Source organism: Anarrhichthys ocellatus, unplaced genomic scaffold (assembly GCF_004355925.1).
Source record: "Anarrhichthys ocellatus isolate YVR2014 unplaced genomic scaffold, GSC_Weel_1.0 scaffold3, whole genome shotgun sequence".
Lineage (NCBI taxonomy): Eukaryota > Metazoa > Chordata > Actinopteri > Perciformes > Anarhichadidae > Anarrhichthys > Anarrhichthys ocellatus.
In genome coordinates this window covers 17,302,832-17,327,535 of record NW_022280033.1, presented here as the reverse complement: position 1 = coordinate 17,327,535, position 24,704 = coordinate 17,302,832, and the positions used below count along the sequence as shown (strand labels likewise).

General features: G+C 47.2%; 1 protein-coding gene across 1 annotated transcript in view; it reads left to right on the top strand.

Moving 5' to 3' along the window:
* Positions 1 to 24,704, top strand: part of adgra1b (adhesion G protein-coupled receptor A1b) — a 148,565-nt gene that overhangs the window by 29,486 nt on the left and 94,375 nt on the right. The window contains exons 7-12 of the mRNA XM_031877970.1: positions 2,813 to 3,026; positions 12,316 to 12,480; positions 15,198 to 15,420; positions 16,437 to 16,586; positions 17,590 to 17,751; positions 18,046 to 18,285. Coding sequence (XP_031733830.1) covers positions 2,813 to 3,026; positions 12,316 to 12,480; positions 15,198 to 15,420; positions 16,437 to 16,586; positions 17,590 to 17,751; positions 18,046 to 18,285 — 1,154 coding nt within the window. The remainder of the gene's footprint in view (positions 1 to 2,812; positions 3,027 to 12,315; positions 12,481 to 15,197; positions 15,421 to 16,436; positions 16,587 to 17,589; positions 17,752 to 18,045; positions 18,286 to 24,704) is intronic.

Below are 24,704 nucleotides of genomic sequence, written 5' to 3'. Positions count from 1 at the left end.
CCCCATAGTTTTTTTATGAAGAAGTGTCATAAGAGATGCATCTGTTTCTTCCTGCAGCGGCTGCAGCTTGATGGGTAGCAGATGTCTGCGCCGTGCATTCCAGCAGAGAGCCCGTGTCCCTAACGCTGATACGGGTCGGGTACCGCCCGCAAATGAGGGGGAACGGAGGAGCGCGTGCAGCTTCCTGTCAGGATCAGGTGCTTCCTGTGTCGAGGTCAGGGCGGCCGTCTGTTCGGCTCGTCTAGCCACGGCCCTCTGGTTCTTTAACACCGCTGGGTCGAGAGCCACAGCACAGACAACAGAGCCCGGAGCCAACACGTCGTTCACTGCAGGACAAGCCTCTGCTCTCTGTAGCCGAGGATTTATTGCATGATGACACAGCAGTGCAATTGCCCTTTATGGGCGTCGTGTCATTAAATAAAATTTCACATGCAGGGCCATGTCTTTAAGCCCGTGGTGCGCCTCTGGTGATTTAATGATATAAAAACATCATGAAATATTACTTACGGTAGTCTGTCATATGGCTCTTTGAAGTTCAGTCACACACCTTTTTTATTTTTTTCAAACCAGTTGCTTTGAGAAAGGGATAATGAAGTCTATGAAGTCTATAGACACAGTAGTCAGTCTGTGAAATGAGAATGTCTGCTGCTTTAGTTTCAAAGCCGTTTCTTTATGGATCAAAATCTAAATAACACCTTTTGTTGTGTAAAGAAACAGGAATACGTTCTGTCCATACCAGTCACTTTTTCTTTCTTCTTCTTTTTTTAGAGGTCTTCATAAATGTGATGGTTACCCTAATAATAACTTATTATGGAGCCTGGCATGTGAATAATTATAGACCGTTATGATTGCTTTTCATTAATAAATTGGTAGATTTAAAATGCTTTTAAAGATTGAAGAATTTAATTTGTATTTAAAGGATTGGCCTCAAACCACACATTGTTCCTGCTGAAACAGCTGGCCAATCAAAGCTTGTGTGTGGGTCAAACTTTCAATTTTTAGGTCACACTCATGCGACGCATGACATTATATGTACGCATGTCATGCGTACATATAATGTTAAAGAGTGTAAACATTAAAGCAGGAAACAAATGAAGATGAGTACGAAATGTGTATGAACGTGAGATGGTGTGTGATAGGCGTACAATTAAGTAAATCAAATAACAAAGCAAAAATCTTTGAAAACATTTCTATTCTAAAACACAATTAACAATTCATAATTTAAAGAGAATAGAATAGAGAAATACAATTATTGCTTGGCAAAACGTTGTTCTGTCGACACATTTTGGATGAACGAACGCGGTCGGTGCTAACCGCGTTACCAAGCCCGTTACGTTTCCTGTGGGCTGCTTCACAATAAGAGCCGCTCCGTGTGGAGCAGCATCAGCGGTGATGCACATAGAGCATTTCTAGTTGGATCGAACAATGAAAAAAAAAAGTCGAATTATTGAGCTGCATGATGACATATTCTCAACGGAGCGTTGTCCTCTCCTCCCTCCTCCCCCACACTCTCACACACTCACAAACAACCAATAATTGCATTTTGCTCTGGCAGTGGCCAACGGCCGAAGGCGAGCAGCCACGCTCTGATCCTTGGCTCAAAGTGTTGTTTCAACAGTATCAGCATCAGCCAAGTCAACAGTCAACAGCCCCCCCGTGGTGTTTCACCCGCAGGAGGCTACTGTCGCCTTCGCACGCGTCAGCTCGACGTAGAAAATTGAGGTCGCAGCTCTGCATGTGTTAATAGCCGTGATTGCGGAGTGGGGTTATGTACGACCATAAACAGTCACGCTCGCCACTCTTTTCCTGTGTTGAGTTGTGGGCCGGAGACGTTCAAGCACCTGACATAGATCTTTCACTCTTTTTTACTTTTTTCCCAAACCGATGCACGGAGCAATAAAAAAACTTTATGAGCCATGTATCGAATTGCCTGTCAGCGGCAACATCCGCCAATTGATTGGAATACAAGCGAAGGCAAAGCGCTTGCTTACGCTGCTCTTTGGAGCGCGTCCAAGGAAATGTCTCGTATGAACGAAAAGGCGCTCCGAAAGTTAATTCCCGAGGTGGGACTGTGAGCCGGAGAGGCACCGGCCTAATCCTGGACAAATAAATAAATACAACACGGCCAGACCAGGCAACATACACATCTCCTACAGGTTCATCATGATTAGAGACACCGCATTGTCTTACATGTTCTACATCTGCAGTATGATTAGATCAGTCAGGTCCTGAGGGGTTTTCTCAAAAAACAAACATTTTCCATATTCTACCAGCGGACTAAACACTCTCCCCTGTCTTCTAATCTCAATCCTTATCGCAGCCATATTCTCTGGCAAAAAAAAAGGCTTGAGGATTTAGCCAGCTGCTCAGTAAGTAATCCTATCACTGGCCTCCATTGTGAACATGTAAGGAGTCAAGGAGAGTCCAGGGGAGAGCTCAAGGCTGTTCGTCTTTATCAGCCGCTGTTCATCTCACACATCAGCGGCAACAACATGTGGGAACGACGGGGGAGGAGGGTGACCTTGACAGAATGTGTGTGTGTGTGTGTGTAGGTGCACGGTGTAAGAATGCGTTGCGGGCTTGATGCAAGTCTGATTTCAATCCATGCGTGTAATTCCGCTTTTGTAGATTTTAACACCAATTGCGAGATCCCAGCCAATAGCGATCCCCTAAAACCCTCCATCCTGCCTCTCGCCTCTTTGTTTATCTTTGGAAGAATGACCTCGCTCCGTTTCCCTCCTGCTGGCAGGGTGGACGTGAACGTTTACAAGCTGACCTTTTCCCCTCTTTCATCCTCTCCTTCTCCTTCCAGACGGACCTCTGGAGATGCCCCTCTTCCAGCTCATCCCCTCCCAGAGACAGCTGGTCTTCCACGGAGACCGGCTACCCCTGCAGTGCACCGCCTCCCGCCTGGACCCGTCGGTGGAACTGCGCTGGCATCACAACGGCGACGGCGTGACCACGCAGGAGGACCGGGGCGTCTATGTGGAGGAAACTCTGCTCCACGACTGCTGCCTGCTCACCAGGTATACGCTCGGGGGGGGGGGGGGGGGGGGATGTGAGCTGAGAGCTGATTAGCTGTTTTTGCTGGCCCGGTTGCGCTGACACACATACGTCCAAGGGTGTTGGTAAGTCCACCCATGCAGATGAAGGCAGAAATAAACACAAACTGCAGCCTCATTGTGACACATGCAGACACATATGTAACACACACACACACACACACACAGAGACGTCCTCCTGTCTATCCCTCACTCACCCATAGGGGCTGTGATTTACCTTTTTTGGTGTCGGCGCCCTTGATAAGGATCCGAGAGGACAGGACAGAATTGGCTTGGCGGCGGGCCAACACCTCAGAGCAATCTGCGCTCGTCTCCAGAGGTTAGCCGCACCCCGAGCGCCGGCGCTGGCTGATCACACGCTAAGGGGAACAGATGCTGAATCATAATTGCGGTGATAAAGTAGACTGGCAACACTGGTTCGGCACATTTCTCTTTTTTTTGTTGATAGAAGCCGCAAGCCTCCATCCTCTTCCTGTCTTTGTTTTCGTGGTGGTCCGCGGCTCGTACGAGCGTGCGTGTCTGTCTGTCTGTCTGTGTGTCTGTGTGTGTGTGCGTGTCTGTCTGTCTGTCTGTCTGTGTGTGTGCGTGTCTGTCTGTGTGTCTGTCTGTGTGTGTGTGTGTGCATGTCTGTCTGTCTGTCTGTCTGTCTGTCTGTCTGTGTGTGTGTGTGTGTGTGTGTGTGTCTGTGTGTGTTATAGTAAATGCATTTGATGTAACACTGTGGCAACAGGGCTCAGACGCAGCAGCACATTGCTGTTGATTAGTTTAACTGCTGCCTGCTCTGACTCGGCCTCGCTAACATAAATATTGCTGGAGCGCTGACAGAAATATGTATCTCCGTGTCAACAGGGCCACAATGCCTCTTGTTGTTTATTCGGCGACAAGAATGCCAGCTACTACTCGGCTCCGCTTATGGGGAGGGTATACCCGTCCCTTGACTGCCAACGCCACAGATATCAATATTTTTTCTTCTTCTTTTCATTATGTACCAGCTCACTGTTTGACATTCTCAGTGATCCCCCCCCCCCCCCCTCCCGGTGAAAGCACCGCCTTGAATAATGAGATTACAGGGTAGAGAGAGAACTTTAGGTGAGGTTTCAGTATGTCAGCAGTGATGCTCCGTGGCAATCTTATTGATGAATTCATCAACTGGGTCAGTGCAAAACTTTGTCATTCAGTACTTATTGCTTACCATTATCAACAGATTACTACACTCACAGTACAATTTTGAGGTACTTTTACTTTACTTGAATATTTCACCACCTTGCTATTTTACACTTAATTACCTCACTACAATTCAAAAAGAAATATTGCTCTTTTTTATCAACAGAATTTTATTTGATGGCTATATTTACTCAGTCACTTTATAACTCATATGCTAATAATATGTGAACGTTTTCTTGTTGACTTATGTGAAAGTTGCTGAAAAATGAATCGATGCGAGTTTAGATGAGATTTTAAATGCAGGACTTTTATTTGTAACGAAGCGTTTTTATACTGCGATTGTAGAACGTGAAAATCTCTGACTGCATGTCATAATCATCATCGCTATAACCACATAGAGATTCTGAATATCACTCTCAACACAGCTTATTAGCAGACATTAGACAGTAGACAATAAAACTCACTAATATCAAACACAACATCGCACAACAGTCGAGAGATTTAGGTGTGAAGTCACTGGCTTGATACTGACTGTAGAGAAATGACATGAACCCCTATTGTTGTTAATCATTGTACTGTAAGTAGAACTCCTTATGCAACGGGCCCTCTGTGTTAGCTGTGTAGCGACTGTCGGCTCCCGGTCCAGCCACTCTGCTTCCTCGGTGCCATCAGCACAAGCTGCATTGCTCCCTCCCCCCCCTCCCCCCTCTCAAAAAAACAGTTGACTCTGCTTTTCCAGCTCAGGGTCCCAACGGGACGTGATGAATTTCTCATTGCTCACATCCTGATTAGAGGCCCCCCGCTCTGCAATCACCCGCCGCTCTCCTGGCCTATACACAAATAATGCAGCTTTTCTCTCCCCCATGCAGAACCAGTCATGTTGCTCTTGGCGCCTGAAACGTCTCCCTCCTGGAGAGAGAAAGGGAGCAAGGAGCAGACATCATTTCCATAGCTGATGAGTGTGAAACGGAGCTCGGTCCAACAACAACACTCCGCCGTGCCTGGGCTGAACTTCACCCTTCAACCCTGAGCTCTGTCTAAATTGCAGCGTTGACAGAGACGTGCGGGGGGGGGGGGATTTAAAGTCCACTGGTCCAACGCTTGTTAAGACAAAAAAAAGGAAAAAGTAACAAATGTTTTGGCCTTTGACGTGCCAGACGCCGCCAGTGCTTATTTAGATTTCGCATTAGCCATTAGCGGCCCGCGCTGGTGTCGTTCACCTTGGACGGGTGTCCTCCGAGTCCGTCAGCCTCGCCCCGCACACCCCGTCGGAGGGGAGAGACTGAACACACAGGATTTAGCTCGCGGCTTAAAGCCCTCGTCTGGATTTGTCGCGCGCCGTTGCAGCAAAGCGAGCGGGGATGGCAAAGCCTCGCTGGTGTGACCTCTGTGAAGGTGAACCCCAAAAATGCTCTGCGGCTGTTTTTTCTCGGCCGAATTCGGCTCATCCCGCTTTAGGCTGCGTCGGGCAAACGGCCAGTTTAGACACTCAACAACACCACGTGATCCTCGCTCACCGTTTGTACCGTTTTGTATGCAGCTTGTCATACTGTACTGTATTCTCTCAGCGTATCATCAGAGCCTCTTATTCGCTGGTGCAGGTGGGCCGATAAGCTGATCCGTTTACGTTGCTCGGGGGGGGGGACCCGTTTACGTGGCTCGGGGGGGGGGATCCATTTACGTTGCTCGGGGGGGGGGTCCCATGAGGCCCGATGGCTCCGCGGCGTGGGCCAGACTCCTTCTGAGTAATGGTGTCAAGCCAAACCCCCGGTATTAGCTATGCTAGCGGCGGCCGTGGGACCGGCCTGTGATTCATGTTTCATTAATCAAACATTTCAGAGCCCTGTAGCTCGCTACGGCGGACTCTTTGCATGTATCTTACTTAATCCTCTCTATTTTTAATCAGGCTAATCTTGCACAAAACGATGAACCTGGTTTAGAAGTATCACTGAAGGCAGAGCAAAAAGGGAAATGTCTCTCTCTCTCTGCTCTCTCCTCCGTGTCTCTGCCGGTGATCTCTCTCCAGCTTTAATCTCTGCTCCTGCTTACAAACATAAACTGTAATTTGATTAAACTCTACCCACATATCTTTCTGCTCTTATTGCATCCTACTATGGTTTCTTCAAATCCCTGCCTCTGTTGTTTTTTTCGTTTTTTTCCCTCCTTTTCTATCATGAGTTTAGCGGCCGGTTTACAAGCTTCTGTGCAACACCAGTTGCCAAGGAAACCAAATTTGATAATGTCCACATATATGCAATTTTACCTTCCGGGTTCGTCCTTTTTTACTGTGCCTGTTTCAGTGAGTGAAGAAAAGTAAAAGCTCTTGGTTGCACGGGTTGGAGTTTAACAAGGACACAGCGAGATGTGAATGATTTAACAGTCGTTATGCGAGTGTCCTGAGCAGAGTAGTGAGTGGAGACAGAGCGGGTTAGGAGTGTGTACGTCTGTGTGCATGTAGATGCGTTCTACAGGCAGAATGTATTCCTCGTCTAAATGTTTAAGAAAGCAGTTTTAGCGTAGGTTAATGCCCCCCCCCCCACACACAAACTGTGACGGACTACGAATTCAACCATCAGCGAGCTGTGCGTTGGGCGGAGAGGACAGATTGAACGTTTACAGTCTCGTAAGCGACATTATGGAAACAAATTGTTGAATATCGGCGTGCGAGCGTAATCGCTCCCTAATGAGTTCTCGGGGAGCCGCTCCTACAATGGTGCAGTGTTGCTGTGGATGTAGGTCAGTGCTTTGTGTGGCCCTGCCCCACTGCGCACCACATACCGGGGCCTTTTTCCTTCATACGTTCATTTACGTGAGGATGACCTTTTTTTTTCTGTAAACCGGACCGGCCGTTGGAGCGCTTTTCCCTCCGCTCCCCTTGTCTTGTCTTGGTGCAGCGGTTCAACCAGGGCCGTCTGTGGCCAAGCTGCAGCAGGATTCGCCTCCTGTAGTGAAGCTTTCCTTCACGAGGCAACCGGGAGAGGAGTAGGAGAGTGTGTGTGTTGGGGTGGGGGTGAGGGGGTATTTCCCTGTGTGTTTCTCAGCATTCAGACAGTTGGCCCATGTACAGCGATGATGTAACTGTCCTCTCTGCAGACCGCTCATGGTCGAGAAGAGACAAGTGCAGCAGCTCTGTCGTACATGCCTGAATCACACAGTGGCAAGTACACATGCAAAACCACCAACCGCACCACCACCAGCATCATCATCATCACCATCATCATCACCACCAGCATCATCACCACCAGCATCATCACCACCATCATCATCATCACCACCACCACCACCAGCATCATCATCAGCATCATCACCACCAGCATCATCACCACCAGCATCAGCATCATCACCACCATCATCATCATCATCATCATCATCATCATCATCATCATCACCACTACCAGCATCATTATCAGCATCATCACCACCACCATCATCATCATCATCATCACCATCACCATCACCATCCATAACAATCTAATTCATCTGTTTTGTTTCATGCACTGGTGTCGCCGGTCATTATTTATTGTGTGAACATTCAACAAGATTAGTAAATGACCAAAAAGGTTGAATGACGCTTCAGCCCCTTTAATGTAATGAATAATAATCCCAAAATCGACACACCTCTTTGATGACTAGGAAGGAAATCAAGAGTTTAGCAGCAAACATTTGTCCATTTAAGTTTTAAGCAAAGTTGGAGTGTATTGTTAAATGCCGACATCATTTCTCTCTAGCTGGGGCTTCATTAATGACTCGATCACGAGTTAGTTATTGAGCGGTGGGGCTGCTATGTGTGGACACGTGGCGTTTGATTGTCAAGTATCATCTGCCCTCTGCAAACACGACAATAACAACTACATAACTATGACATCAAGCGCCGACAGAAAACAGACAGATGCAGAAATAGATAGAAAACTGATAGAGAGCATAGCAAAAAACAAACAAAACGACAGCTCAGATCTCTACAAAAGCAGCATCTTTAGTGAGAGGATATTTGAGCCCCGAGTCCTGCTGATAACAGCTCCAGTCAACCCCCCCCCCCACCCCCCCCGCTAACAGCCCTGCTAGCAGTGAGCAGCACCTGAGGGGCTTATTACTGTAGCACGTCACAGGTGGCCTCTCCCCATTGTTCTAAGCTCGTCTCTCGACGCCTGCCTCCACTTTCTCATTTTCACCAGTCTTCTTGTACCTCGACGAGGATGATGAAGCGACGCATTTGTAGAATGAGGCCAGGACACCGAAGTGGAAATGCAGAGCGAATAGCAGTTTACTCAAAGGTGAGCTCTGGAGTTTTGGACTTCAGGAAGGGCTGTGGAGCAGTTTTTCCAATACGTGGGTCCCTGTTTTGTTTGTCTCGTGCACGATGACGTGCAACTGCCAATTGTTTCTCAATATTCCGCTGATCTACAGGTGGCCGTGATGCAGCAATGCACCAGCAAAGGCAAGAAGACGGATTTTTAAGTCAACATGGTTCCCCATCTGAAGTAGTAGTATGGACCAATCACGTTCAAGCAGGCTTCGGTTAAACGCAGGTGAACCGTACGTGTGGAGGGCAAAAGAGGTGAAATGCATTGGCCGAAATGCATTCTGGGAACCCACCGGCTATCGTCTGACAATGATTTAGCTTTTTATTGGTAAAAAAAAAGCTAATGTCATTCATTCATTAGCATCATTTGGGACTAGCGCTATCCTTTGTACCCACGTTATTTACTCAGTTTTGAGTTTGCGAAGCGATTTTCATCGGATGACGGATTCAAAATATTTTTATGCAAAAACACCTACTTGGTGTTCAAAGGCCTTAACACTGAATGCAAACATAAATCTTTTTTCTGTACAAGAGACAAAATACCTTTAAAGTTAATACAACGTGCCTGATGTGAACGTGAACTCACCCATACGACACACAGAAGGTTACAATCGAAATGTGGACGATCTGATGATCTGAGGAATGAGAGAGACAGATACAGGAAAGTCCAGCGCCTGGTCATTCATTGGTGGGGTTACAGTGGGGCGACTGTCATTCTCCGTGGAGGTTATAGCCCCATCGGTTCCCCACCTGAGCGCTGCCTGTAAACCCACATTTATTTGGGTTTTTCACTAACAATCCCCTGCAACTGATCAGCTGTTTGTTTGTTTTCAATCTAGCAGAGTCTGTAGAGGAACGTCTCCAATGCTGAAATCCCTCAAGTTCCGCTTTGCTAAATCAGTAAGCAAAGTGGGAAGTGTTGGCTTTACGTGCAGTATTTGAAACATGGACATGCGCTACCATTATCGTTATCCTGCGTGACGATGAAAATCAGTTTGAGGTGTATCCCAATGAATTACCCTGTAGAATAGCAGTCCTGTGATGAGCATGACTGACAATAACCCTGCAATATGTCATGTTTAGATTAGGTTTTAGTAGACGACGTATGTCCTCATCGGGGTTCGTTATATAACTGTTGCACTGCACAGATGCTGACAGCTGCACTGAGCCCAGAGGGTTTCAATATAAAGCCCGTCCACACTTCACAACTCAACGTGTGGAGGACGACGTTTCACAGGGGGAGGGGGAGAAAGAGTGTGCGTGAGGCCGAATAAGCGTGTGGAAGACAGGTAAAAGTTAAGGACATCGTCACAGTCTGAGTGACTCATTTCTGCTATTGTGTGTCAAGACTCTGTGGAAATCCGTCTTAATGACAATACATCAAAAACGCTCCCGTCCAAACTATGATTGGTGCAAAAATCCTTTTAAAGAACAAGTCATTTTTAAAAATCTTTTTTTAGGACAACTGACAATAGACACATGCAATAACCGTCACATGTGTTCACAGACAGTCCCACACACACACACACTGGTGCTGTGGCCAAGAATGTCATCATCTCAGTCAAGCGTTCAAAATCTGATCGAGGGCCTTTTAGAAAAGCAATCAGAAAACAGAGCTTTAGTGGAACACAGAAGATGAAATCAGGACTTGTTTTATTCATTGGAGCAAAGACGCGGGGTCCGCTCGGTACAGGGGGGGTGTCAGCAGCGTTCTCTGATTTCTGCTCGTCTTCTCTGACAAAGCAGGCAGCAGTGGAGTTCACTCCTCAAACCTGAGCACAATGTGACTGTAGTTACACGTTAGATTCAAAACACTGTAGTCTGAAAGCATTTGACTGATGGACTACTGAAAGCATTGCCTCTGTATGACCTACGTAAGTAAACCAGACCATCAGAGAGAAGATTGGCTCTCTCTATGTAGTTATTCCTAATGCTTGTTATCGGTATCACCGGGTCGGATCGCGCGCAAAATCAGACAAAATCCTGCAGGTTGACCAGAAACTCCTTCAGCTCGGACTCCTTTTGTCCACAGGGACCAGCAAAGTCAACAGAAAATGAAAGTTCCTTGTAGGCTACTAGCTTCAACTACAGTAGTTATTTTACTCACTCCCACGAAGACTGATATTGCTGTAAGAGCAGTAAAGATACACGGGAATATTAATAAACCTATATTCTTATTTTTAGCCACGTGTGCAGTGTGTCTCTGGGGATGGCAATGTCAGTCATGTGCTTCGCCACTTTGATCTAAACTGAAATATTTAAAGAACTATCGAATAGATCGCCATTTAGTTTGGCTCTGACGTCCGTGGTTGTACAATTGTACAAACATTTCATCTGGCGCCATCATCCGTCCGAAATTTAAATTTGTATTATTTTCAATTTCAAACACATTTTCAACAAAGCAGTTTCACAGCCGGCAGAATCCAAGAGCGAAGCCTTCTGTCTTAAGTGCACTACTGGGGACTGATGATCAAAAGTCATACGGGGAGAAATCCATGGCAGAGGAGGCAGAGATGCCAATGTTTTGCACTCAATAGACCAGAATGCAATGCAGTCTTATTATGTTTTGATGCATGGTTGTCTCTCTCCAACTTGATGTGCCCTAGTTCTCTTCAGTAGTCCGGCGAGTTTGAAACTGTGTGAATGTGTTTGTGTTCATGTGTGGGTCCAGTGATGTGCTGGAGTGTTCCCTGCCTTTCCCCCAGTGCATCCTGGGACAGGCCCGTGTCTAAAGTAGTTGCTCTAGTCATGAGCATATTGAGACAGAGACGGGAGGCGAGAGAGAAGCAGACAAAATGAAGGCGTTTCATGTTTTTGAATAATATTTCTCTCACGTTCTCTGAGAAAAGGTTCTCTGGGATTACAGCTTCTCCATATGAGAGCCTCTCAGCCATTATCATCTTCACTCTCAACCATTGCACACTCTTGTCCGGCTGTCACTTTATCGTTTTTCAACTGTCGCACCTTCCCTTTTTTTTCTCCGAGTGTTCTTCCCTTACTCACTCTCATTTAAACACTTTTTACGGTATTGTGTGGGTATACTGAAAACACGACTTGAGTACACACAAAGCAGAGTATATTTTTTTGTAAAATAAACAGTTGGCATTTCTCAAGGAGGTAATATTGCCATGGTGATAATACCCGTTGCTTAGCAATCTCCGGCAGCTTTTATCCTCTTTTTTTTTTCTTCATAAGGAGTAAAATCCTCGAGATTAGTCGCCTTGGCAAATGGCCTGCATTGGCTCATTGTCACTGTTTCACCATCCGTTGTTTAATGAGGCATTTTCCATTGAGATAGGAATCGCTGTGACAAAGTAGGAAAGATAAGCATGAGTAATGATCATCTTGAGTCACGGGCAACATCTGAAGCAACCGCATACGACATGCGCACCAGGGTCTTCATGTGAACTGGATCTGTGAAGCGTGCACACACACATTTTCGTGGTCCCGTCCTGATGAGGAGCTTCCGCTGACTGCAGGATCCTTAAAGTGTTGCCCTAACCTTAACCCTCACCAATGACTAACTCTAATCCTTAGCCTAATCCCCCCCCAAAAAATAAAAAACACTTTAAATTCAAGACTTTACACAAAGATATTCCTCAATCTATTTAACCCTAAACTCAAGGCCAAATCCTAATCCAGCACCTTGTCCAAACCTTTTAAGACCATTTAAAGCGCATAGGAAGAAGATCGCCAACACACACACACACACACACACACACACACACACACACTACTGTAGACACACAATCCACACGCTCACAGTTTCACACCTCTGTTCTCCTCCAGTGAGGTCATCCTCTCCAACATCGACGTGGGCATCGCTGGCATCTGGGAGTGCCTGGTGACCAGTTCCCGTGGCAACGCTTCTCAGCAAATGGAGATCGTGGTTCTGGAGACGTCGGCGCCGTACTGCCCCGCGGACAGAGTCGCCAACAACAAGGGCGACTTCAGGTGAGTCACGCTCAACCCGTGGGAAATACGCTTATTCACTGTCTCGGCAAGAGTTCGATGAACCGGTTGATAAAACGCTCATGTTTGTACGGTATTAGAGTACTGCAAGGGGAACGCATTTCTTTCGGCCAACCCCGGAAGTCGACATCGCACTGGTTCCCTCGACCCGAAAGCTTCAAAATGTTAATGTTTAATGTCGTAGAAGACAACTTTAAAATCTCTTAAGCTTGCGTTAACAGATGTTGTTTCAGGCCTCTAACCACAAGATTCTTGACTTCGAATTGAGGGAACAAGTGAAAATATTTGAACCCATGTACGGTTCTAGGTGGTTCCTGCAGCACTCTATAATGTGTGAAGCTACTAAGTTAGCACAAAGACTGGAAACGGGTGCAAACAGCTAGCGTAGCTCAGTCCAAATGTAACAAAATCTCCCTACAGCATAAAACTCCACCATCAAACCACAACGTGTCATCTCTACGTGCCAGTTTTTGTACAAATTTAAAAAAATGTACACACTTAATTCGTGAGACTTTAAAGAAGTTGTTTTGCAGATTGTGCCACCTCAAACAGGACCAGGCCAGCTGTTTCCCTCCATTTTTGTATGTATCAAGCTAAGCTAGCTGCCTGTCCATCTGTCTGTAAATACACCATATCCTTGAATCAGAAGTAGCTTTCGTTTACCAACTAGTTCAGTGTAATTAGTGGTAACGGACAATAATCGCCGGTTTTCAAAGCTGAGACCAGAAGGTCTCCAACAAAATAAGGCAATAGTGCGCCCTATAATTTAGTCACCAGTCCTAATTACGGAGTCTACGTATAAAAATTAAGACTGTAATCAGTCCACTCACTATCTCTGCCATTATCACTACATGTACAGTGCAGTTGAGGAGCTTGAGTCTGCCTCTTGCTGCTGCTCTTTGTTCCACCTGACAGGAATCTGCCACACCTGGTCGGCCTCGCACCAGATGTGGCTCATTAACCGTAAAAAAAGAAAGAAAAAGGGGCCGGAGTTCTGTGGGTACAGTAGAGCCTGGACGGTTCATAGGGTTTAGTAATAATTGGATACGTGATATGAAAAACTCCCACAAACATTATGGCTCAATGTATTTCGGCTTCATAGCAAGACTGTAAAAAAGATGAAATAACAAAGAAAGAAGGTCACGTGTTCCTGTGACTCAGGTTTCACATGAAAAGAGGAACAAAAACGGCACACCTCCTCGCCCTCCATCTATCCTCCTGTTTTCCTGTCCTCCACTCTTCGTGAACACCTTGAAACCTTGTGGTCGTAACAAAACACTCTCTCGCCCATTCGCCCCCCCCTATGTGGCTCTGCCGTTGTCGTGTATGCTCCTTTTGTAGCCGCTGTACTTTACAGCCCACTTCCAGCACAGCGAGCGCCGGGGCTTTGTTTCTGCCGGAGCACTGGAGTAATGGGCTGGAAAATGAGCCCCCTACTTTGTTGGGGGGGCGAAATTAACGCCATTTATTACTAAGTAGCTGCAGCTGCAACACGGATGAGAGCGAGAGGAGGGGAGGAAAAAAAAGAAGAGAGAGAGAGAATGGGGGAGGGAGCAGCGAGATGGCAGCTCTCTCTCCCCTCAGAACAGATTACCTGCCTCCTGAGTGCGGAGCTCCTTTATTTTCATTTCGATGAAGGCAAAAGTGTTGCCGCTATGAGCATCACTTCAACTGCGTCTCTGCGGTGGGGTTATGGACGTCGCCTTAAGGAGAGAATCACACCAAACACAGGACGCGTGTTTCTCCTCTGATTGCAGACAAATTGATCGATATGTGTGAGAAGAAACAACTCTTTCCTTCAGGCCGCAGAGGCATCGACACCAGCGCCAAAGAAACCAAAAAAAAACCCCGAAGTTCTTTTTATTATCTGGGAAAGGGAGGCTAATGTAGTGGAGTGCGAATGTTCGGCTGACTTTTCACACTCAAATGAGCTTTATTTCATTGTAACACTAACAGGCCCCCCCCCCCACCCCATCACAGGTTGGTCAGTGGAGCAGCTCCAGGACTTGGCTCTTGACGACGTTATTGACAAAGTCTCATTTCTTGCTTCAGAGGAGACTTCATTGAACTTTGCATGGCCGTACGAACACCACTTGTAATTACTCCTTTAGGCTGAATCCTCCCCTTCAGGCAGGAGCAGGTTTCTCATTCTGTCTCTCTCTCTTGTTCCATCTGTGGCAATTTAGTAACTCGCCTTCATAAAGCTCCAAAAACCAAAAGCTACATTTCCCACAATTCAATTAGATCCCGGGCTGTTGAGTTCCAATGTCTTTTACCCTCCACGCCCCCAGTTTGTACCAAAAACAGTCTGTTGAATAATATTCCATGCCATAACCAAACAATAACCCCAATGAAAGACTTTAGGCAGCTCATTCAGAGCCACAGAGTACATTACACAGGCTGAGTAGTACTCCCCGTTCTTAAGTTCCATTGTGCACTAAGTGGAAACACAACAAAGTTGATTATTAAAGTTAGTTGATGAAGTCAGAATGCATCACCAAGACAACACATTGTTTCACAATCAAGTATCAGAATCTGCAGTCTTCTGCAAAAAAGAAAAAAAAAAAGTGATTAGAGTTAGCTGTAAATCAAATATGCAAATTAATAATTTCCTAAGCACAGGGAGGATGAAATTGCCATCTGGTGCCGCGAGTGAAGACTCCCAAACTCGCTCCATTGACTGATATCTTGTGTGGCAGGTGGCCAAAGACCTTGGCTGGCATCCTGGCCTTCCTGCCCTGCGCTCCCGCCGCCTTCGGCTCCACCCCCCGCCCGGCCGGCGGCAGCGGCCCTCACCTCTCCGGCCAGAAGGCGAAGAAGGCGTGGCGGAGCTGCGACCGCGCTGGACGGTGGGCCGAGGAGGACTACACTCAGTGCCCGTACGCCAGTGAACTGACCCGCGTGCTGCACGAGCTCACACAGGTATCTCATCCACACTTTGTTCTCATTGTCAGTGAAACCGTTCCAGCTTTTACCGACGTTCAGCATGTCGACTTTGACATATTTGCCGGCGCTTCGATAACTTCGTATTCCTAGAACACATAAAACAAACATCTCCGCCGATTCATCCGTAGCCTGCAGGTATTTGCACATCTGTACGCGTCAGCCTTTATGTACATGATGCGAGCCGACAGGCGGCGAGCCCGTTTCGTTCTGCGGTACTCGTGGGAATACAGCGCCACATTAAAGCGTTCAAAACTACACGCATGGCAGGAAATAACAGTAAGAGTGATTTATAATTGATTACATGTTGTCAAAGCTGTTTCATGTGACGACGGACTGTGTGATCATCTCCTGTTTGTGGACTCATTATGGCACCAAAATCTGGCCTCAAATTTCTTCAGTTGCCTTTTCAAAATCCATCTCAACAACTCTTCACATCGCCATAAGTTAGACTTAAAGTATAGGTCACTGTTAAAGCTGTCTGGAGTGTCACTCCTGTCATTTCTTTTTTCCCTAAACAGTGGTGAGGAACAACAGGAGTTGGCTTTTCATTAAAAACTACAGGGCGACTGGTGTATTAACTGCATTCCAAATGCATCAAAGCACACAAGGCCAAATTGCCGAGTTACTGTGTGACCGATTGCTGACGAGCAGTGCAGCATTTAAAAGGCAATTTTTGAAATGGAGTCTGGCGCCGCGCTCGCATGAAACGCCCCGGAGCTACATTACATCACTCTTAGCAAACGTCACGGAAAACAAAGAGGGCAGCTAAAAAAACACACAAAATTCGAATCCATCAGCACATCAGCGTGTTTGTAACCAGTATGGTGTGTGTGTGTGTGTGTGTGTGTGTGTGTGTGTGTGTGTGTGTGTGTGTGTGTGTCTGCACTCCGAGCAGAGGATATTAATGATGGTGTGAATTTGACAATGAACGTCGGGGAAACACTCGTCACCCTCTCTGAATTAATGCCGCCCGTATGCCTTTTGTATTCCAGATAACCGTCAACGCCACCAACGCTCAGCCTTTAGGCCGGCAGTTGGTGGCCTTCACCAGCAGGGCGGCGCACTTCACCGACGTCATGGACGTCATCTTCGTCACACACCTGGTGGAGAGGCTGACGAGGCTGGTGGAGAAACGCAGAGACGTGAGTGTGAGCGCACGCAAAGAGAAACGCCTCGTAGATCCAGACACGACAGTACGAAAGACGGCCGTTTCCTCTGAAGCACATGTTTCTCACACTGTAACTTACTGTACTCGCATCGTTAGCTGCTGCTCCTGTTTTGATGCGATGCTTTGCAGTTGATGAGGTTTATCGGGAAAAAAACTGTTCTTCCACTCCCGACGTAACGACGGCTTCTCGAGTGTCCCGGTTGAGCGAAACAGAAAAGTGCCCTTAAGTGGACCTCAGCGTTAAAAAGAGACGCGGCGACACGCTGTCGCTCTGGCTCCAATCCTTCAATTCATTCCAGACGGCTTAACTTTTCACCTCCTGACATTTTCCTCCCGCCCGCCACAGCGTTGGACCAGAATGCCGATCACGGTCATGAAGACGCATCTCTTTTTGAGCAAGTTTTACCTCAAGCGTACCTCCCTCACGTTTTTGTGTCCACAGGCGATTGGGGGGGGGGGGCTTTACGTCACGCCGAAGGTCGGGTTGTGCGAGGGGAAGGCCATTGAGCTCAAGTTGGTGAAGAGAATCAATATTAGCTCTCACTTGTCCAATTACTCATCATGGGTCACCCGGGAGGAGATATTATGAGGAGATACTTAATGTTTTATCATTCCTGGGACAATGCTGATGAGACCACCCTCATTCATCCAATAAAGAACAGTCGAACGAGGCAACAATGAGAAGTACAGTAAGTAAATAGCAAACTGCCATCCCAGGGAAGCGATTAGGCCCCATCGGAGCCGCTAATCTAAATTAAATCTCCCCATAATGAATGAAGCCACCATTTGCCTCCCTTCCAATTCTGACTGGAGATTATAAATGTGCCTGTAGTTGCGGATGTGATTGATGTGCATGATGAGTCTGCCTCCTCCTGTGTGTGTGTGTGTGTGTGTGTGTGGGCTTCGTACAGTACAGTTTGTGCCGTTTTGTCTCCGCGCACTTCATTTGTGACACACGTCTGCTTGCGTCTTCACAGCTGGGGGACTACATCTCGGACGTAGCCAGCAACATGATGCTGGTGGAGGAGCACATCCTGTGGATGGCGCAGAACGAGGCGCGAGCGTGCACCCGCATCGTGCAGTGCGTGGAGCGCATCGCCGACCTGGCGCTGAGCGGAGACAACCAGGTCATTTCCAAGGTACATGGCGGGCACACACTCACTCAGCCGGGGGCGAAGGTTGATTATCTGACTAAATGTCCCGTAGCCTTACCTTGTCTCGCAGAGAAGTTAATTTGGCTTCAGCAGATAGCTCGAATGAGGCGAGAGAAAGAGAAATTGCTTCCTTTGTTTCTTCTCGCTTCCCCCTGTCTATTATTCTCCCTCTCTCTGCTGTCGCTTGGGATAAAAGCATCTGCTTAATGACTAATATATAAATCTCTTCCGCCGCCGCCCAACTTCTAATTCATGGCCTCCCCCCCTCCCTCACCCCAGGTATCTGCAAACATCGCTCTGGAGGCCTTCCTTATCCGGCCGTCTAACTTCCTCGGACTGTCCTGCACGGCTCTCCAGCGGCCCTCCCCCTCGTCTGCCACCTCGCCCCCCCCCGCTGACGGCCGCTCCCGCACCGACAAGGACGAGAGACGAGAGCGCGACGCCGCGGGGGAGTCGTTGCTCAACTTCAAATGCCACACTGTCAACAACAGCGGCTCGCCGGCCGGCCAGCTCAGCAAGGTAGGGTGCCGGTTTAATAAATGGGGTGAAACTTTCTAAAATGTGCCGCTCCGTGAATCCACCGAATCCAGCCCGAGGTCAGGAAACAGCGTTCTCTGACTGCTTCTCTTTGTCACTCCCAGCGGGTTTGAAAGACCACAGACTTTTGTATTTCCTGACACTGTGTTGAAAATGCAGGAGTGAGAGAAGAAGGGGGACAAGATGTTCTAATAGAGAGAGAAATAAAATATGAGAGGGGGGAGAACGGCTTGTACAGCCGCTCGTGGGCACGGTAAAATGAATTCTCCAGCGCCACACAGGTTGAAGCATGCGGTTAAGGATTACCAAATGCCCCCAAGTCTGTTGTCGCCTATTTGTCCCGGCAAGGTGACGCCTTGTTTGGGTTTGTTGGCACGCCATAGATCAGCCGGCGATAGGCGGGGTCGTAGCGGGGGCAGGGCCTTCAAACACGACGGCCTCTACTCCACTGTGATGAATAAGATGGCCTTGCCTCCCTGTCACTTTAAATCAGTTGCGGCTCCGTTTGTGGCCATTTCAAAAGACAAACGGCACGGCGAAGGGGGGGGGGGGGCAGGCGAAACATTCGGCTCCCCTGGAACTGAAGTGGCATAGTTCTGCAACATGTGAAACAACATGTTTGCGCCCTCTAGCTATCCTCTCCACTGATGAATTCGTCAGCATGCATGTGAGCGTACCCCATCTGTGCATATTAATGCGTATCGGGGGGGGGGTCCATTGGTGTGTGTTTTGTCTTTCAGTCTGGGCGCTAATTCCATTTCCCTCATCCTCTTCTTCTCTGGTGGGACGTGTGTCAAGAGTGCGTGCATGTATGTGTGCATGTGTGTGTGTGCATGTGTGTGTATGTATGTATATGTATGGGTTTCTGGAAGCTGAGTCGGCTGCATCACTTGGAGGACAGTGCTGTGTTTCTAGAGGCCGCTGCGCAAATTAGGTCTAAATGACTTCTTGATGATTTCCAGATGGACTTTGTCAAATTGCAACGCAAATGTGGAGAAAACATTTTTCTTGGTTAATAATAAAAAAGCGTATCTCCGGGGCTGACAGGTTTCTCTGCACTTCTAAAGTCGTGCTCGTCTTGGCACCGCGTGTCCTTGAGTAGAATGTTTGAATGTGAAACTGTCGGAGGATTTGTCTTTTCACAAACTGTAAATATGAGCGGACGCTCTTCAGGGCTTCTAATCACTGCCTAACCTCGAGGGAGAGGCTTTGGTATTAATGAGTTCTTCATTTTGGCCGTCGCCATCTTTTTTCTCTTCAACCAGTAGTGACACGAGAGGGTGCAATAGATCGTTGAATTTGTATATGACCAAAAGATTACAATTAACTTTCATGAAGTGAAAACACACTATGAACTATGAAAGCGATAAAAAAAACACAGACAACGCTGTGGCAGCGACCTGTCAATCACAAGGTAGCCCCGCCCTGAACCCTGCTTTATGGTCCATTTGACACTAAACGGGACCGTCGTTTGCTAAATGAACATCGGCTTTGATGAAAAGCGCGAGGTGAAGAAGTGTAATACTGTTTCCAGCTCATTTAGCATGCAGAGTGAACACAGCTCGTCCTCCGGGGCGATTCACACTCTCCCACCTACGAGCTGCCCAGCTTCCACAGCTCCCGCCCCTCTGGAACCGTTGTGTGGGGGGGGAGAGCGAGAGAGCACTTTAATTGTAATCGTTGAGGGACACGAAAGTGACTTCAACAGCCTATAAAAGGGCTCTAATCTATTCAAGGTATCGCCCCCCCCTCCCTTTCTCTCTCTACCGTTCACAGGGCATGTGGGAAAGACTTCGCCAATTACTGATAATATGAGAAAAGTCTCTCAGGACGAATCCTTTAGCAGATGCTCCGTCTCAATCACAGACGACTTGTGCTGCTGGGAGTCTGAATCAGACCCCAATATTTTGACATGTTATTCTAACCAAATGGTCTGTGAATAGTCGCTAAACAGGAATCCCACTCATTCACCTCAGATGTCACGTGTTCAGTACATATGGAATCTCTTGTGTCTTTTTACAGGGTGGAAAAGTTCTCAAGATCTCTCGCTATCAGGAAGTCTTTCACCTCCACAGTGAGTTGGTTCTGATGCCTCACAATAGCGTCGGCTGAGGGTGTCTCGACTCACATTTTCTCCTTATCATATATTTGAATGCTGAAAGAGTTCAAAGTCAATACGTTTGGTATATCGGGAGCTCGGAAATAAATGCAGATGCTGCACACACACACACACACACACACACACACACACGCACACACTCCCGTATGACTCATCAGTCAGTCTGTCTGACGCTGCTCAGTTTACCAGCTCGCTGTGAAGGCTGCAACAGACACACAGCACCACCGCTTGTTATCGAGCAACGGAGATAGTACAAAGATACAGACGGGCAGGAGAGAAGGGCTAATCTGGGGGAAAAGAAGCCCGAGTTTGATGGCATCACATAATCATAAATCTTTTTTGTGTTTTTATTTATGCCTCCACGCCGGCGACCGCCGTGGACGAAGGCGACGTATTTTCAGGTTGTACTAGCGTTCTCACAAATGTGATATCTCGGGAACGTCTTGAGGGAGATTTCTTCAGACTTGGCACAAACGTCCACCTGGACTCGAGGATCAACTGATTTAGATTTTGGAGGTCAGAGGTCGAGGTCACTGTGACCTCACGTCCGTCTCATTCCTGTCGAGGCGATATCTCGGGAACGCCTTGAGCGGAATTTCTTCAGATTTTTGGTGATCGAAGGTCACCTCCCAAAACACCTTTTGGGCCATAACTCAAGAATTCCTATGTTAATTAGGACAATTCCATGTCTAATAGGTTAAAAATGATGAAGTGATGACATTTTGGGCAGAAATGGATGCAAACTGCAATACGACCAAGAGGCAGTAATTCATGTTAGCCAAAGTAGGTCCACATGTCCGTTAACTGTCAGACTGTAATTTGTAATTGAATGGTATGTACAGTAAATCAAGATGGAAGTGAAGTGAAAGTCGGAGCCTGTGTGATGTCGACAGACACATCCTCATGGAGCTCAAGTGTCGCTGCCAGCGGCGGAGTGTCATTAACTAGAACGGTGGCACGCAAACTTTTTTCAAGAAGGGCTTTAAAAGTGATTAATGGGCCAGCTCCTTAAGAAAACCTGCAGACTGCCCCATAAACTGGGCTCCTTTTCCAGACCCCCCCCGTTCTCGTGTAACTGGCTGAATGGCTGCTGAGTGATCTGCTCTCCGTCTCACTCTGGCAGACGCTCAGCACCGTTTAGAGCCGTTTGGGTCCAACTGGACTAAGACACACAGCATATGGCCCCACTGTGCCAACACCTCGCCAAAGAGTGGCGTGATAAAACACAGCCGTACGACACCGGCGCCTTGTTTGTCTCCTGATTGACTTTTTGTTTTTTTCCACAGAAACGTTTTGTCAGATTGTTATAGAGGAAGGTCAAAAGAAAGAGGGGACTTTCTTCCGAGTTTTAATAATGAATAATGTATATAAATATATCTTTTGTTTTGCAGATTCCAGCAAGATTTGTATTTTCACATGTCTGCGTATGGAGTATCTCACCCACGTATTAATATTACAACATTGCACAAATGCAGTGTATGTAAATGGAAACACATTATCCTGTCGTCACTGAGGCATTTACTCGGTTGCATTTGATGGCAGATTCATATTTAGCGCATACTGTTTCAAAGGTCTGCGTACAGCCTAATTGGTAGGGGGAAATCTGACACAGCGAAGGCTTCGCTTATTGAACGTTCCCAAACAAATTCCCCATCAGAACTCGTACGCGTTCTCTGTCTTCACACACTTCACTAGAAAGTTGACTTTGAGCTGTTGCTGTTGTCACGAAAAAATGAAGAGAAGAAGCTCTCTTGTGTGCTTGAGCTGAAAAGGAGCAGGTTAGGTGATGTTTTCAACGCTAGGTTGTGTATATTCCAGTGATTGACAGCTGTCACGGGGTATTTGTGGTGCAATTGGAGGCATTTTATTTGAGTATTCTAAATAGTCTTAGGCGTTGGTTCCCAGGATATTTACATCAGAAGAGAGAGATAATCCCACGGTGCACTTAAACATACACACATGTACAGTATATATGGCAATATATGAGGTGAGGGAAGAGGAATCTTCCCGTTGTTTCTGGTGTATTGTTATGGGAAAGTGGAACTTTTAGATCAATTTTGAGGAGGCCCAATGGTTTGCATGTTCAACGTTTTATTGTAAGTGTGTCATGCAGTGTGGAACTCGAACTGGTCTGGTCTTGATTGGTTTCAGCTCTTCAAAGTCTTGGTCTTGTCTTGGTCTCGATACACTCTGGTCTTGGTCTTGTCTCGGTCTCGATACACTCTATTCTTGGTCTTTACTTGGTTTCGATACACTCCGGACTTGGTCTTGACTTGGTCTCTAACCCTCAAAGTCTTGGTCTTGTCTTGGTCTCGATACACTCGGATCTTGGTCTTGACCTGGTCTCAAAGTCTTGGTCTTGTCTCTGTCTCGATACACTCTGGTCTTGGTCTGGACTTGGTCTCAGTTTAGGTGGTCTTGACTACAACACGACCAAGTGACCATGGTATGGGCAAGATAATACCCTCCAAGTTGTACATTGTGGGCCACAGGATCTGAGGCCTCCACATCATCCATAAAAAAAAAAAAAAAGAAATACAAGACTTGGCATTTTTCTTTTACACTAAATGATGGAAAAATTAAAAAAAGAAACAAACTCTTCAGCTTTCTGTCAGTCATCTCATGACCCCTCAGTTGTGTCTCGGGGTGAGTCCTGACATTTAGTTATTTGTCAGCCGGCTTTGTGCTCATTGACGTGCATCAGTTATGGACTCAGTCAACATATTTGAAATGTACATTTCTATACATCGACAGATCCGATGTCTGCCTCACATCCAAAACAAAACCTCTAGGATCGCAATTACAATGAGCTTTTGAAAAAGCACCTGTTCTTTTCCCCCGACTCTCGTCTGATTACTGCGCGTCTGGCGGCCGACCTTTTAGTCGGCATCACGCTGCTCAATACCACAGTGTCACTTTGTTTGGAACAGATTCGGAACCAATTACGGCTAAATTACACAAACATATGGCGTCTCGTCCCATTCCCCAAGTCAGCGGGCATTATCCTTGAAGTGAATTGCGGAGTGTATGGTTCATTGAGGATGACAGTTTGGGACAATATTCACCACTTTAGATCTCCCCCTTCCTTGTCATTGACAGGTAATTAGTGAAGCCTTTAGGCCCCCCCTCCACACACACACACACACACACACTCTCTCCTCAGATAGCCTCTCTCTGCACCACAGAGCGCCACTGCTTTTTAATTACAGCCACCCGGCTCTGCGTGGGTGTGTTTGTTTGATTTTTTATTTTATTCCAGGGGGTATATGTGGATGTGAGGATGTATTTGGGATGTGTGTGTGTGTGTGTGTGTGTGTGTGTGTGTCTGTCAGCCTCCCTCCAGGTTAAGACTCTATATCAGGGGACACTGTTGCAGCAGAACAGAGCCGGCGGCTGCCGCAGAGTAACTCCTCTATGTCAGCACAAGCATCTAAGACAACCAAACATGACCCAGTTTGTCCCGATACAGTAAACGTGGCGCCTTTTTACGAAACGCGGAGCATCTTGATAATTTGCCTCTAATTGGAATACTTTAGGGATGCGTTGTGTACGGGCCCTCTAATAAGCTACGGAGGATTTAGAGCACTTAAACTCCGACACGAATGGCGCAAGGACTCGTCATTAGCTCGTGGACTCCGTGTGGAAGGGAAATCCTCCCTTCCGTATTTGACATGCAAACGACCGGAGGCTGAGAGCACGGGTGTTGAACCGCAGCGGAGTGCCAGAGTCAAATGGCAACGGGTGTCAACGCTGGATGGGTGTTACGGTTTTACTATGTTGTGCGTCATAATGATGAGTGGGTGCGTCGTTCGTGTGGGTGGGTGTTTGAATCTGAGAGCGTACAAGCATGCCCCGCGTGCGTCTTTCGAGGTGAAAACATGCATATATGCATGCTGGCATCGCGTTGCGCTATCATGCATATGCAAAGATGTGAATATCAAGCGCTGGTATGCGTGTGGCGGCACATCCATGCAGATGCATTCCGCTCCGCAGCGAGAAGGCATATAGAAGTTTTACTCCGTCCCCGAGGAATCGCTTCTTTTTTTTACATTTTTTTTTCTCCCCTTTCCCTTTGCAGCTCGGTGAAACAAACAGGCCTGTGATGCAGCAGTGAGAGGCCTTGAATGCTAAACACATCATAAGAGAGGAAGGCAGCTGAGAGGAGGAGGAGGAGGGCTAGCAGAACGTGATGAATGAAAGGACTGGAGACCGACAGGTGTGTCCAGGAAATGGAGAGCGAGGTGACTAAGCAGGGGAGCGAGGGAGAGCGAGATGACGAGCC